The 13,740-nt window shown below is 41.0% G+C and overlaps 1 protein-coding gene across 1 annotated transcript; it reads right to left on the reverse strand.

Annotated features, from left to right (window-relative positions):
• Positions 1-629: 629 nt before the first annotated feature.
• CASP10 (caspase 10) lies at positions 630-13,382 on the reverse strand. The gene is made up of 10 exons (XM_009925970.2): positions 12,002-13,382; positions 9,655-9,988; positions 9,412-9,511; positions 8,691-8,826; positions 7,818-7,906; positions 6,488-6,524; positions 5,185-5,273; positions 3,572-3,683; positions 2,302-2,806; positions 630-1,782 (listed from the first exon to the last, which is right to left on the reverse strand). Exons 2-10 carry the CDS (start codon positions 9,966-9,968, stop codon positions 1,620-1,622), a joined length of 1,545 nt encoding a protein of 514 aa, XP_009924272.1. The 5' UTR covers positions 9,969-9,988; positions 12,002-13,382; the 3' UTR covers positions 630-1,619.
• Positions 13,383-13,740: the final 358 nt, after the last annotated feature.

Below are 13,740 nucleotides of genomic sequence, written 5' to 3' on the forward strand. Positions count from 1 at the left end.
TTCTCTGTCTACCAAACTCAAACATGAAAACAAGATCCCACAAAACAAGGTCAAAATTGTTGTGTTTGCTCCGTACTGATAAAAATTCAATTGTTACCTAAACATACAAAACAAGAGTGCGCCAAGTCTGAACAGTAATTGCGAGCCAGAAACTTCATGATTCCATTACAACACGTTATATATTCTACTAACAGACAAAACATTTTCTATCTGTGGCACAAAAGTGATTTCAAGTGTGGCAGCCATACTAACTCAGAACACTCAAAATGCAATGGGTCACACAACTATCAATTCATCATGATAAAAAGTGACCATTATGTTTTGGCAAACTGGCTGCATTTCAATGCTCTGTACGATGCAAAACTACCCTCCTAGAAATCCTGGATAGTGTAAGCTAAAAATTGCATCCAACAGCACTAGACAGTACTCTTTCAAATCTTCACCCTAACTTATGGCTCATAATAATATGTAACAATCAGTGTTTTGCTGAAATAAACTAAGTTTCACTTCAGCTTAAACCCTGAGGCAGATAAAACCCCACTGATTCGTGCAGTCCAAAAAAGTGCAGGGGCCACTCAGAAACAAGGATAAGCCTTACCCCAGTACACAATTTTTATCTCACCAAGCTCTTAAAAAGAAGCATGAATTTAATGCAGTAACAAACAGGAAGGACACAGACATATGTAGTAAATGCTCATAGCAAAACAACATGACATTATTTCAATTAACTCACAGAATGCTTTGTTAGAAGATTAATCAACAAGGAGCATGGCTTCTCATGTGGCTGCATTTTAGATCTTAAAACAAGAAACGATAATCAGAAAATTTAATGCTTACAAAGTTAATCAATCTGATAAACCTATACAGATAGACTCCTGAATGCATATCTCATAGCGTGCAAATCTTCTACCCTTTCTTCCCAGAAGTGATGGGGAAATGACAGTTCACAAGGTTTCACAGAGGGAATACTACACAGCATTTTGGCTCTACTCAGTTTTGGAAAGACCTCATTGTACAGGAGGTTTATGTTAACCATTAGACGGTATCAGTGTGCACTGTGGAACAAATTACTGATTTCAACAGTTAACTGGTTCTCCATTAAGTTAAATATAATTTAAATTAGAGCTGGAAGAAATCCTTTTCCACTTACTACTTAAGCTTTCTCCTCTTCCATTCCCACCTTTGTCTTTCTCTGTGAACATAGCTAGTGGATTTAGAGGCAGGATTTAAAATTGTTAGCCTGCAAAATAAAACTTGATGAGCCTAAACCAGACCATTAACAATCCTGGTTTAGATATGGAAGGCTACATGCAATCCTTATATCATCAGAAAAACACTTTTATATCTGTGGTCTGTGCAGGTACAAAAATGTTTAACATGATAGAAGCATGCTTCCCCCAACCCTGATAACTCTGAATATATAGATGATGTAAATAGCTGGCACATGGATTGCTTTAATTGCATCTCCTCCAGTTTCACAGTTCGTTTGGCAAAAAATTTTGAGGCCTTGCCTTGAAGCTAACAGTTCCTCAGGACTCTGGGTAACTGCTTTAAAACAGGTCGTGTGGTGAATTGCATTTAAATGAGGTGGGCTGATAAAAGGATGTATTTTAAAAGCCTCAATGTTGCTGTGAAGGAGGAGGGTCTCTAGGTATTGGGAATATAAATTTTCTTCTTAAGGTATATGCTGGTTGGGGCATCTGCTTCTTTGTCCCCAAGCGGTCAACACGTCTCCCCACGTCTTCATTAACTTCTGTAAGAATCGACAAAATATCTTCACCCCTACGGTCAGAAGGAGAGCAAAAATAAAAAAATTACTTATTAATGAGCAGATAGCACTCCATTTAACACCTCCCAGATCATCTAGAAGACACCATACAAACATTTAAAACACAAAACCCACATCCTTTTCTCCAACTTTCTCCTCTTCTGTTCTCATTTGAGTCATATTAAAAGAAAAGACCTTTTCTTACTCTGTCTCACTTGATTCAACCAGTAAAGAAAAATAATGGAATAAAATATTTTTTATCTAAATCCAATCAAGAAACAGATGGCTCTGCCTTAAAGAATATAATGGGAAGTTTTGAGATTTTTACAGTAAACTTCATTTTCTTCACATTATCTCTAAGGTACTAGCAGTGTTAACGTAAATTTATCAGTGGCAAGCAAGCAAATCATCAGCTTAACTAATTTTGTCCACCTCAAAACACGGGTTAGTGTTCTTGTGTGAATTTGCCTTTGGAGAAAAAAAAAGGGGAAGTTCCTCCCATTTTTTCATGAAGAGCTAAGCAAATTATTTACCTTGGGACCAACAACTGTAGCTTGCTGCACAGGGCCTGAATATACCAAGCACCCTGTTGAATGTGCCGGAAAGAGACATATCCGTCAATTGTGGCCATGCCTAGGAGGAAATCAGCCTCTTCAGGAATACTTTCAGAAGGAGAAATGCTCTGTTGCATGGAAGACAAATCAGGAATTCGTGCATCAGCTTCAACATAGACAGGACACTGTATCTCTTTACCCTGGCATGCTTGGATAAAGAAGAGTTTGGGTTTTTCAGCCAGCTGTGGACATTGTTTGGCAGTGAAGTGGGACATGATCATGCGGATTGACACAAGTTCCTCGTCCTTCCCATAGATCGCTCCTGACTCTCCATGAGATAGAATACAACATATAAAACAGTCCCTGTCTTTGTGATCTTGCAAACGCTGCCAAGTTCGCATGAGATCTTTAATCTCCTGAGACGTCAGATCTGTGTAAGTCCTGACATCCAGACCAAGCCATGTGAATACTCGTTCCAGTTCCCCTGTAATTATAAGAAAGATAAAAGGAAAAATTGAGGCAACAGAAAACCATTTTATGAAGTCACTATGCAAGCTAATCTGAACCGAGAAAGACCTTACACCCTGACACTTCTGCAGATTCATCCTTTTACTAGTTATCAACTAAAGGTTAACTGGAATAAAAAAAGATGGCATCAGCTCTCACAGAGTTCCTGGATTGTTCTAGACAAGTTTCAGAACATACAATGACATTTTGCAATGTATAATGACATACTAAGTGAGCTCACAAATGACACTTGAAAATATGAGGAATATCCCCCCCCAGTTTCAGATTAGATCTTTCAAAACCTTCCTCACATCATTATTTTCCAGTTGCAGTTTTGACTATAAGAGCTTCATACACAAGAGGTAAGTAGAATGAACAGAAGAAAATAAGTATGCACAGTGTTACTTGATTATGGAATTTTGCATTACATTACGGAGAATGATGGCTTAGTTTAGTTTTAGTTCTTTATTATAGCTATAGATAAAGGTTAAGCAAAAAGAGATTCTTAATATGATTCTAGAATGATCCACCTGCATCAGAAACTCAGTGGTTACTCATCCTTTAACCCTTCCTCCCCAAGGATACACAAATAACATAATGTAACACATATCAAACATTTTACTCTTTAAGAATATTTACTAACTGAAATATAGACAATAAAATACAGAGCAATAGTGGACAATCAATTCAGATGGTGAAACAGAGAGACTAATCCTCCAAAAATCTCATTTCATTAACTTACCAGCATCTTTGCAAGAACCCTTCCTCTCCTGAAGAGACTTATCGAAGTTAACATTATTAATAACAAGACAAAATCCTCTGTGTGGTCCATCCATTTTGTAGCTTGTCATCTTCTGTAGAAAGAGAGGAAAAAAGCTTACGGCCTCAATGAATTTATTCAACTTAGTCGTATTTCCTTAACATGTCTGAAAACCAGCATCCAAAAATGAGAGGCACCTAAGATGGTGGGTTACTTTCGAAAAGCTGGAACTCAATGGTGCCTTCTTGTGTGAAAAGACATGGGTGAAGCCTCAAGCACACTCTGTCACCATACTATCAAGCTGTAGAGGAAGGGTTTAGCAGCTGAGTTGGTCATCTGTGTGCAAAAGGGAGGATTCAGCAGCCAAACTCCGCAATATGAATTGGTGATGGGGACAGAAGTCCTCAACTGTTTCGAATATCACGACAATATTTTAACTTCAGATGGCAGAGGGTTCACAGTTGGAACTATAGGATATTAGACATCTGAGTTGTTTTTTTCAAGAGTAGTGATGAATACCTGGAGCATGTAGCTCATACTGATCCACTGGAAAGGGATGCAAGCAGAACAGAGATCTCAGAAGTGCATAAACCTACCACACTACCAGTTTTGCTAAGACTTAAAAGTTACCTCCCACTGTTAAGAAAGAACGTTTTAAAAACTGAAAAGTCACCAAAACTTCCAAGTACCATCTCTTCAAGTCCAACCTCAGGTTGAAATAAAAAACTCCCACCACTCCAATTCCTTTCTGCTCACTAGAGAGAGCAACACACCTGCTTTTGTACATTTTAGTGGAACAAAATGAAGGCAGCACTCCAAGCTCCTTAAACAGCAGCAAGTACTTTTGCTACAGCAGTCTGAACATCAGGTGATGAAGAGATATATTATAGCACAGAACTTCAAGAAATTAAATAGCTATAAACAAATGCAGCAACTGGCTCCCTCAATATCCATGCTCGTCAGAAGGAAAAATCCAGAGGGAGAATTCTGTGGTTACACTGCTGTACAAGGTTAAAGAGTGCACATAAGGCTTCTAAGAAGGATCTCACAAAAGGGATCTTTCCTCCTGTATCAAGACCTCTGGTTTATTGAGGAAGATTGTTACATGCCTGCAACAGCTCACTAAAAACTCTTGCCTTCTTTTATCCTTCTCACAAGGTCTTTGCATGTTACCCCTTATTGCTTTTAATTTCAAGATGCCCTGAAGCTTTGTCTAAGCCAGATCCAGAAAGAGAACTGTGAAGACATGTTTGTCTCCGTGTCTTGCACGTTTTGCTGCTATCTCCAGAATGCACAACTTAAGAAAATGTCAAACGTTTTGCCTGTATCACAAAGATAAGCAGATGCACTGATGTGTGGATAACGTCAAAGGTATTATGCCTGTTTTGCCTCCACCACACCTTTCAATATGGGTAAGTGTCTGGCCTCTGAGGTTAAAATATTCTCTGAAATGTTCCAGTTGATCAGACAACTCAAAAAACTTCGTGAGACACACAGACATCTCATATGTCCTTGCACGATAAATGTCATCACGGGGATGAAGACCTCACATACCCAGGTACTCAAAAAGAAGGATTTAAGAGATTGTCTCAAACCTTGGATTCATTTTCTACATTGCTGAATTCTCCAGGCAGCTCCAGGTTCATATCAGAGAAGCCTTGTGTAAGATTAGCTGCTTTGTTATCTAGGAAAAAAACCCAAACAGCATAGATATTTATGAAGAGAAATCCAATATTGGTGGATGTATCAAAAAGGAGTTTAGCTACAATACAGCACTTTTTGTATTTGAAATATTGTTTCATTGAAAAGAATGAATCCTCTGTATGAGATAGCACTGTCATGTTCAAAGGATCTATTCTGAACATGTCGCCAGTAATTTTTATTATATATATTTTTGTGACAAAGGCAAGGTTTCCATTTGTATTGGTATTGCGGAACAAAGATGTCCACGGTACAAGGACAGATTCTACCTGAGACATTCAAATGAATTTTTCATTTGGAAATCAGTTTAGAAATAAACTGTATTGTAAGAAGGATCTGCAATGTTACCACTGAAGCTCCCATTACAGACTTTTTTTTTTGTTCCTGAATCACCAACAACTCTGACTGACTTTCAGAGCAAGGCTGCATTGACAGAGCTTGAAAGTAGAAAAGAGCTGATAGAGAGCTTGAAAGTAGAAAAGAGCTGATAGATGTTGTACTGCTATACTTTGCAACTGGTCTATTTGAATTTGGAGTCACAAAGATGGATGCAAACTACGCACTGTTATTTGTACAGAATCTTTTAAGAGATCTGATCCAAAATGTAACTTTATTTATTGCTGCTTTATTTACTTCTCCTTCTGAATGTCTTAAAACACTTGTCTTCTTTTGTACAAATCATACACTATTTAATGCATTCAAAACATCCATCTCTACCATGCAACACTCTCAGGCTCTTAAACATAACAATCCATATGGCAAAAGAAGTCAGAGGTAAAATCTGCACCCAAAACCCTAGCATCTCAGCTTTATAAACAGTCATAGTGTCTCATTCTCTTGTCCTCCCAGGGTTATTTAAACAGAAAACTTGTTATTTTGTTTTCAGGAAAGAAATCACCTTTTTGCTTCTAATCAGACCAGCCCTTATTTCACTTCCCAGAAAGCACATTAGTTAGTCTCTAGCAAATGACTGACAATGTACACAGGATTTGCCAATTTTCTCTTGTTTCTTTTATATAAGAACAGAAATCCTTCAAATCTATTTGTGCAGAAAGCAAAAGACCCTTCCAAGAAGACAGCAAGGCTAAGTGTGTTGTTGCATTAAATGAAATGCTAGAAATTTCCCAGAGAAAGTAAAGGAATGCATCATCAAACATAAAGGTAATAAAAATGAAACATATTTTCAGAAATACTTACCATTGATATTAGAACCAACAGATTTGATTGAGGTCTCCTGTTTTTTTGAGTGGGGGGAATACCATGTTAAAAAATCATTATTATATATAATAAGTTTTCATAGTGATTTTAGCAAAATATGCTTAACACAAAGCTCTTTAAGTAGTGAATAGTAAAAATACTGAATTCCTAAGAGCAGCAAAGCATTTAATAATGAAATTACAAAAGACTTCCCTACTTACAGCAAATCTCACAGAGCTGGAAACAACTATATTTTCTCTTAAGGATAAAGGGAAACAGCAACGAATTTTCTTTCACTTCCAAATGATCCTCTCACTACAGGGGTAGGTGGTCACTATAAACAAAGCATCAATTCTCTTGGATAGTCAATTATTTGAGTATAAATCGTTATAACTAGTGATTCTAGTACCGCCTAAGACATATCTTCTAGCAGTAAGTGTCAATGATTTATTATACAGCATGGAAAAAGTGTACAACCTCTCATCATTTTAAAGAAAAATGAAACATGATCATCAGGATTATGGAAACAGTCTCTTAGTCTGTTTTTCAAATTATTTTAAATTCATGTTTTCTTAATAAAACTACATTCATTTTCTTACTGTGCCAAGTGCCATGCATGAAGGCTTCCCCAAACCCTCTGCACATGTAGAGCAAATATAGCTCAAACCAGCAGTAATGCATACCCTTCTGATACTAAATAGCTCATTTTCCTCAGCTCTTGTCTACTAGAACTTCACTTTTGGGAAGTATCCTTAGAAAGATCACTGGTTTTCCTCATTCAGAACTGGGTTAAAACTCCCTCCCTTCCTCTCCCCCCAAAAAGAGATCAGTTCTAGCCCTGATAAGTTTCCCAATCTGATTCATCATGCAGCTGCAGAAGGGGTTTAACTGATGAAGGACAGGTACATTGAGGACATGGGACCACCTCCTTTAGCAGCAGCAGTTTGAACAGATAATCAAAATACAATGTTAGCCTTTAGAGATAGTTCAGTGTTGATCAGCCGAAACTTTAAAAATCAGTACCAACTGACTAACCCATTCTCTATAAGGAACGTGTCTAGCTTTTTCTCTCTCTCATCTCTCTTCCTAACATTAATTTTTTCCCCAATTCCATATGACTGACAGTAGTATTTTTGACGTCCACTGTTTGGTACTATATGCAGCTGTATTTCTTACGTGTTGAATAAATACGCTTGTTCCCTTCCAAAACCAAGTAAGAAGATTTAGTGAAAAATCTCACAGCCAGTATGGTTTCAAAATAAAGGCAAGAAAAAAACCCAGCCCCCCCAAACCACTAAAACCCAGGTTGGCAGTATGTACTCCAGTGTACCTGTGGGGAAGTGAATACTCTGAAGTCTCCAGTGTGAGACAGTGAAGATTCCTTGACGGGCAGAGTGTTCTCCTGCTGAGGGAAAGACACTAAGCAGAAAGAGACAAAGTGAGAGAAGCCAAGTGCCTTTTAGTTAAACCAGTATGAATCTGCACATTAGGCAAATGCAGATCTATACTTACTGGAAGATACATTAAAATAGAAAGCAACTTTGAAACACACTCAGAAAGCATGGGGGAATGGAACTCGTGAAACGCTGAGTGCCCTTGCACCTACTGGGGAGATGTAGCTTTGTACTTCCCAGAATTTGTTCCCCAGTGCTTAAATAAATGGAAATAGAACTTCCCAGTATGCTTATAGTCACTCCACAGGACGTTAAATGAACGAATACTACAAACTGCAGTATAACTCCCTGATAATGTGAAACACACATTTATTAACAAAGCCTACCACGTATCAGACACACATGCACACACACTTTGCCTTCCCAGCTTACTAGCAGGCAACTGCTTTGTTGTAGTGTACATTCATAAATCACAAAGTGCCTTTTACAGACAGTCATCATCATCTCAATGATGGGGAAATGGAGAAGCGTGACATAACTATAAGTAGAATTTCAGTTTCCCAGCCTGTTCTGTATGTGCTGGACTGCTCTGTGTGGCCTCAGATATTCCAGCATGTCCCTGCTGGAATTCAGCTAGGAAGTAATGCAAGACAGGAACTGTTATGCCAAATCTGTGTGTGAAGATGAGCAATCCCACTCTAGCTCCTGTTCCAGCAATGCACACAGAGGACCCCAAGGTTCAGTTGCCCAGATCCTTCTAGTGCTTCCTGCGTTTTAGCACACCTACTCCCTGACTCCGAATTTCTCACCTTTTGCCCTTTTGTAGCAGTTTACTGTTTCCAGGAGATCAGGTGAAACATTCATACAGACTTCCTCCAGCAACTGTACATTGTTTTCAGTTAAAAGGCCCTGTTTTTCCAATAAAATCAGCAATTCCAGAGCAGACTGACAGCCAAAAGGAAAAAGTAAAATATAGTTATTGTTCCTTAGACTTCAAAACCTGCCTCAACCTTGTCTGCCTCAAACAATCACATTATTATCTGCTTTTCTTCCTACCAACAAAGTCCAAACAGTCAATTTTACATCACTGTGGGAGGTGAAATTATGCTCCATGGAAAGCTACTGGTTCTGTTATTATTTGGTATGGTCTTGTTTAAACAGATCCACCCAAACCATATTAATGACTCTTGGCTTCGAGAAGGCTTTATTGCTGTGAAACGGTACCAACAATACATGGACATCAATCTCCTTAGCACATGGCTCAAGCAGGGCAAAGATTTGATTTGTCACCCTTTTATGATCTAATGCAAGACTATGGACTGTCAGTGATTGACCTTGGCACAAAGCACCAAATTCCACGCTTACCTGTCAACAGCTTCCTCCTTGCTAATCCCATAAATACTGACCAGCCTAGTTGCAGATTATCCCCTATTCTGCCAAATACTTTTCTCTTCACGCTTTTCCTCCTATTCCCCTCCTACCCCTTCTTCCCTTCCCACCATATACACATTTGGCTCTCTCCTCACATACAAGAGGTATCCGTCGCTTTGGAAGACAGTTTTGCAGGAGGAATACAATATCCTTCAACATCTCATTGGTAATGTTTTCTGACAATTCATACAGCATCTGCCTGTAACAGAGATCCAGTAAGATACAAGCAGAACAGAAGACAGTGCAAAAACGAAAAGCAATCTGAGAATTAAAAAATGGAAAGGGAAATAGTATGGCATAGATGGCAGTAATGGAGAGAAGAGAATCCCACTGCAAACTTACCTGTATGGAGATACCCTTGCCTTCTCATGCAGACATTCTTGCACTTTCTCCTTGGTATAACCAAGTTTCTTGAGCAAGGAGTGACATTTAATTCTATATAAGAGTTCAGCTAGTAGGAAAGTATCTTCCTCATTCAGATATTCTTCAGCCATGAGAAGCTGAAAGATGTCCACTGCCGACTTCACGCTTTCTAGTTTTCTGAAGGGGAGCAAGTCAGTACAGAGAAATTTTAAAGCTGCTACATCTTCAGCCACCAGGTTTTCATCAATGAGCAGAAGCTGCTGACGGAACTTCAAGCTGACATCAGCCTCCATGTTGCTGGAACCAACAGACTCTGCCGGAAAGTAGAAAGCAAACACTAGTAACACCTGAATCTTCAATACAACCAATGCTTGTAACAAGATTTCATGCAACAGCTGTTTGGAAGCCCTTAATTCTCTGCAGAAGATAAGTTTCCTTTTAAATTTGAAACTTACTTCCTTCTCCAAACACAAGACTACAACAAAGACCAGATTTCACAGAAGCTCTGAACAACCCAGTCTAAATTTGAAGTTAGGCCTGCTCTGAGCAGAAAACTGGGCTAGATGACTTCAGGAGGTCCTTAAGTTCTTCTATTTCTTTCAAACATCTTCCACATTCAGCTCTCTGCTTCTATCCACTGTTTGTAGGTGGGAATAGTTCCTGCAATAACTTACTACAACTTTCAGTGGAGAGAGAACAGTGGTTCACACACATTCCTTGATCTGCAGTCCGAGGGCTCATTCTTCTGTAGCTGTAGTAGGTAGGTGTTCCTCTGTTACAAGCCTGACACCCAAGCTGAATGAAGCTATGAAATATCCACCCACCCCCAGTCATATCTTGCTACCAGGCTGTATTTCACATTTGGCACAGGAAACCCCTAAAGCCTCCCTTACAAGTAAATGTCAACCAAATGTAATAGCGTTCAGTCTAAATAAGCTCTGTGCAAGCAACTCAATTTTACCGAAGTTTAACAGAGACTAATCACCCTTCCTACACCAACTTCTGTGTAGCCCAGGCAGTTCTTTTTCTGCCGGTGGAAGGTTATATAGGTAAAAAGGTGCTTCAGTGTTTTCTGCCCAAATGGGCAGGTAGGTCTTTCATCTTTTGTTAAAGCAGCTGGAAGCAGCAAAGCTTTCTACATAAGGGAGCGCAAGAAAAAATCGGGGAAGCAGAGTAGGGACAGGACCTCTGAATCTGAAGCCTTTGAAGCATCTGGGAGGACAGCTCAGCAGATGAACCAGAGAGGATATCATAGCATGTGGGGGCACAGAGACTGTTGCATTTTTGTGTTCAGTGGCAGATAGAAAATGTAATCCCCAAGTCCAGATGCCCAGTTAGGAAATTATGTTTGACAGAACCCAGGAATCCTGAATCGTGTTCTGTCCCTAAGTCACAAGTCAGAGCCTGTGCAAAAAAGAAAGTCAGATTGCTTCTTCCTGTATTCAAACTTGCTCTCCCATAGCTCAATAACTGTTCTTCACATTCCTTATCTCCTCATAGGAAATCCCATGTGTTGTGACATCCTCCTCACTTAAGCTATCAAAAAGGTTCAGATCTCAGCCAGTTATCTATCTACACACAGAAATTATATCACTTCACAGTAACTCAGACTTTAAATTCATTTAGCTAAAAGCTACTTTAAAATCCTATCTAGATGCTTTAATCAACTAAATTTAGAAGAATAAATTAAGTTAAACTGATTCCTGCCTAACCTAACAAGTCTGTATAATCCAGGTTCAAACTGAATTATGACAATTCAGAATTTAGAGCAAATGACTTCAACTAAATGAGTTGAAAATTCATGGCTTTGAGAGAACACGCGCAAGTTGTGTGTACACCAGGTGTACGTTGTCATTTCATAAGCAAATCAAACTGAAGCAAAATCCAGCACAAATTCCTTCATCTACCTTTAAAATAGTTTTCAAGTCTGTGTTGCTGCCATTCTTGGAAAGCTTTTTTCATTCCGAAGATTTCCTGCTTGAGTTTGAAATACACTCAAGACCTCTCAACGCGTGCTGCATTTGTCAGCTGTCTGGAAACTCTCTTCCCCACCTCTGTACTGTGGGCAGGCTGGGCTGGCCCTCTCTCCCAGCACTGCAATGAAAGGAAATACTGCCGGCTCACTGCCTGCTCATCCACTGCTCGGCTTACTGCTACGGTGTTTTTAGAACGCTCTACTACTTCAAGCATTTTACAGGCCATTTATTAAACGTCATGGTAAAAACCCAGAGTCCTAAGGCAAAGAAGGAAAAGGAGCAAATAATCCCTATTCCAGTAAAACAAGATGGTGCTAAACACCCAGCCTACCACACACGCGGCCCAGGACCTACCTGCTCCACAGGTTTGCCGCGGCTCACGCTAACGTTTACAGCTACAGCTAGCAGGACACTAGCAGGCAGAACATCGACTCACGGAAAAGTGATGGATCAGCGCCTCTAATGTTATGTTTTGCCATAAACTCTCAGAGAAGGAAAAGCACATAAAACAAGAAACGAGGATTAACAGATTACTATTTTTTCCATTAAGGTTTTACTGACTGGGGCACTACCAGACTGAAAGATTTCAGAATAATACAAAACCACGGAGCACAAGGGAACACCGAGGCTCAGCCTACAGCGCCACAAGCAAAGGCAGCGTTCACCTCCGGCCCCGCGGGCAGCCCGGAACCAGCTGCACAATACAGGAAGGAAAGAGCGGGCTGTAGGCTCCGGACTCGGGAGCTAAACCCTTCGTTCCCTCTCCAGTTCAGACCCTGCCTTCTTACCTTACATGAATTCCGACCCCGTCGCCTCTCCCGGCAGCTGCTCCGGGGGCGGCGCTCAGCGCTTCCCGCTTTATTTTCCCGTCAGCCGCAAGCCGGCGGTGCGTGCCCAACTGCTGAGTCACGACGCCGGGCCTCCCTGCGGGGATGCCGAAGCCGGGAACGGCCGCGCTGCCAGCCGGAGGCCGTGCAGGAAGGAGGCGGCATCCCCAGCAGCGGGGGCGGAAAGCGGGACAAAGTCGATCTAGGGGAAGGAGTTGGGGGCACCTCCGCGGAGCGTGACGCCGCCGCTGCCAAGGCGCGGGCGGGCTCCTACGAAGCGCGGCGGCGCCCCGCGGGGATCGGCCGAGCGCCGGGCAGCGGTGGCGCGGAGCCGCCCTTCCCCTCCGGCCGAGCCCGGGCCGGGGCCCGCCCAGCACTCGGCCTCAGGGCTTCTGAACCTCCTACCCGTCCCCCCCGGCCGAGGAACTTCACTAGATAGAAAAAAACGAGCGACAACACTTCCACGACGAAACACACGAAGTGACCGGCGACGCTCTTCGCTTTTGCTGTCAAGTCATTTTAAAGCAGGCTACACTACAAAAAAACCTCGAACACTTGTGGCAGATTTTTTTCACCCACGACAAGCTTCGGAGTACTGCTTGTGGGAGAGGGCTTCAATGCCGTTTTATGGGGGTCTGTCCCCTCCACACCCCTGCTGCAGTAAGGGGAGAAGGAGGAAGGTGAGCAGGCCCTGCCCAGTGCAGGCTGCTCAGGGTTTGCAGTATCTCCAGTAACACCTGTATCCCCCCCCACGCCCTGGGGTCCGTGGAGCCAGAATGGGAAAGAGTCTCCTTGCTCATGCCGAAGAGCTGCTTGTCCAACACACAAACAATGGCCACGTTACCTGTTGAAACTAAAAGGCTCGCTGTCCTTTGTTGAGCCAGCTCACTTTAAACAGAGCTGTAGAACTTCACTGCTGAATTTAACAAGGTCTTGTAGAGGTCTACAAGATGAGTCAACCAAGAATTTCAAAAGTTATTCTGTGGTCTAGAGGGAAACCGGGACAATTAATCGGACTGCATGCAGATATTTTCTTCAGAAAATCAGCTTGAAATCTAGCATTTAGAATTTAGCAGTAATAGTAATTTAGTAGTAATAGTAACAGCACCAATTTTACTAAATAATGATGCTATTTTAGTGATGGCACCAATTCAAATCACATTTCTTACCATGTTTCTACAAAACACTGACAACACACTCTCAGAGTAACACAAATTTTAAAATATGGCATGTACAGGAAGACACAATCCACAAAACTAGAA

Source organism: Haliaeetus albicilla, chromosome 4 (genome assembly GCF_947461875.1).
Source record: "Haliaeetus albicilla chromosome 4, bHalAlb1.1, whole genome shotgun sequence".
NCBI lineage: Eukaryota > Metazoa > Chordata > Aves > Accipitriformes > Accipitridae > Haliaeetus > Haliaeetus albicilla.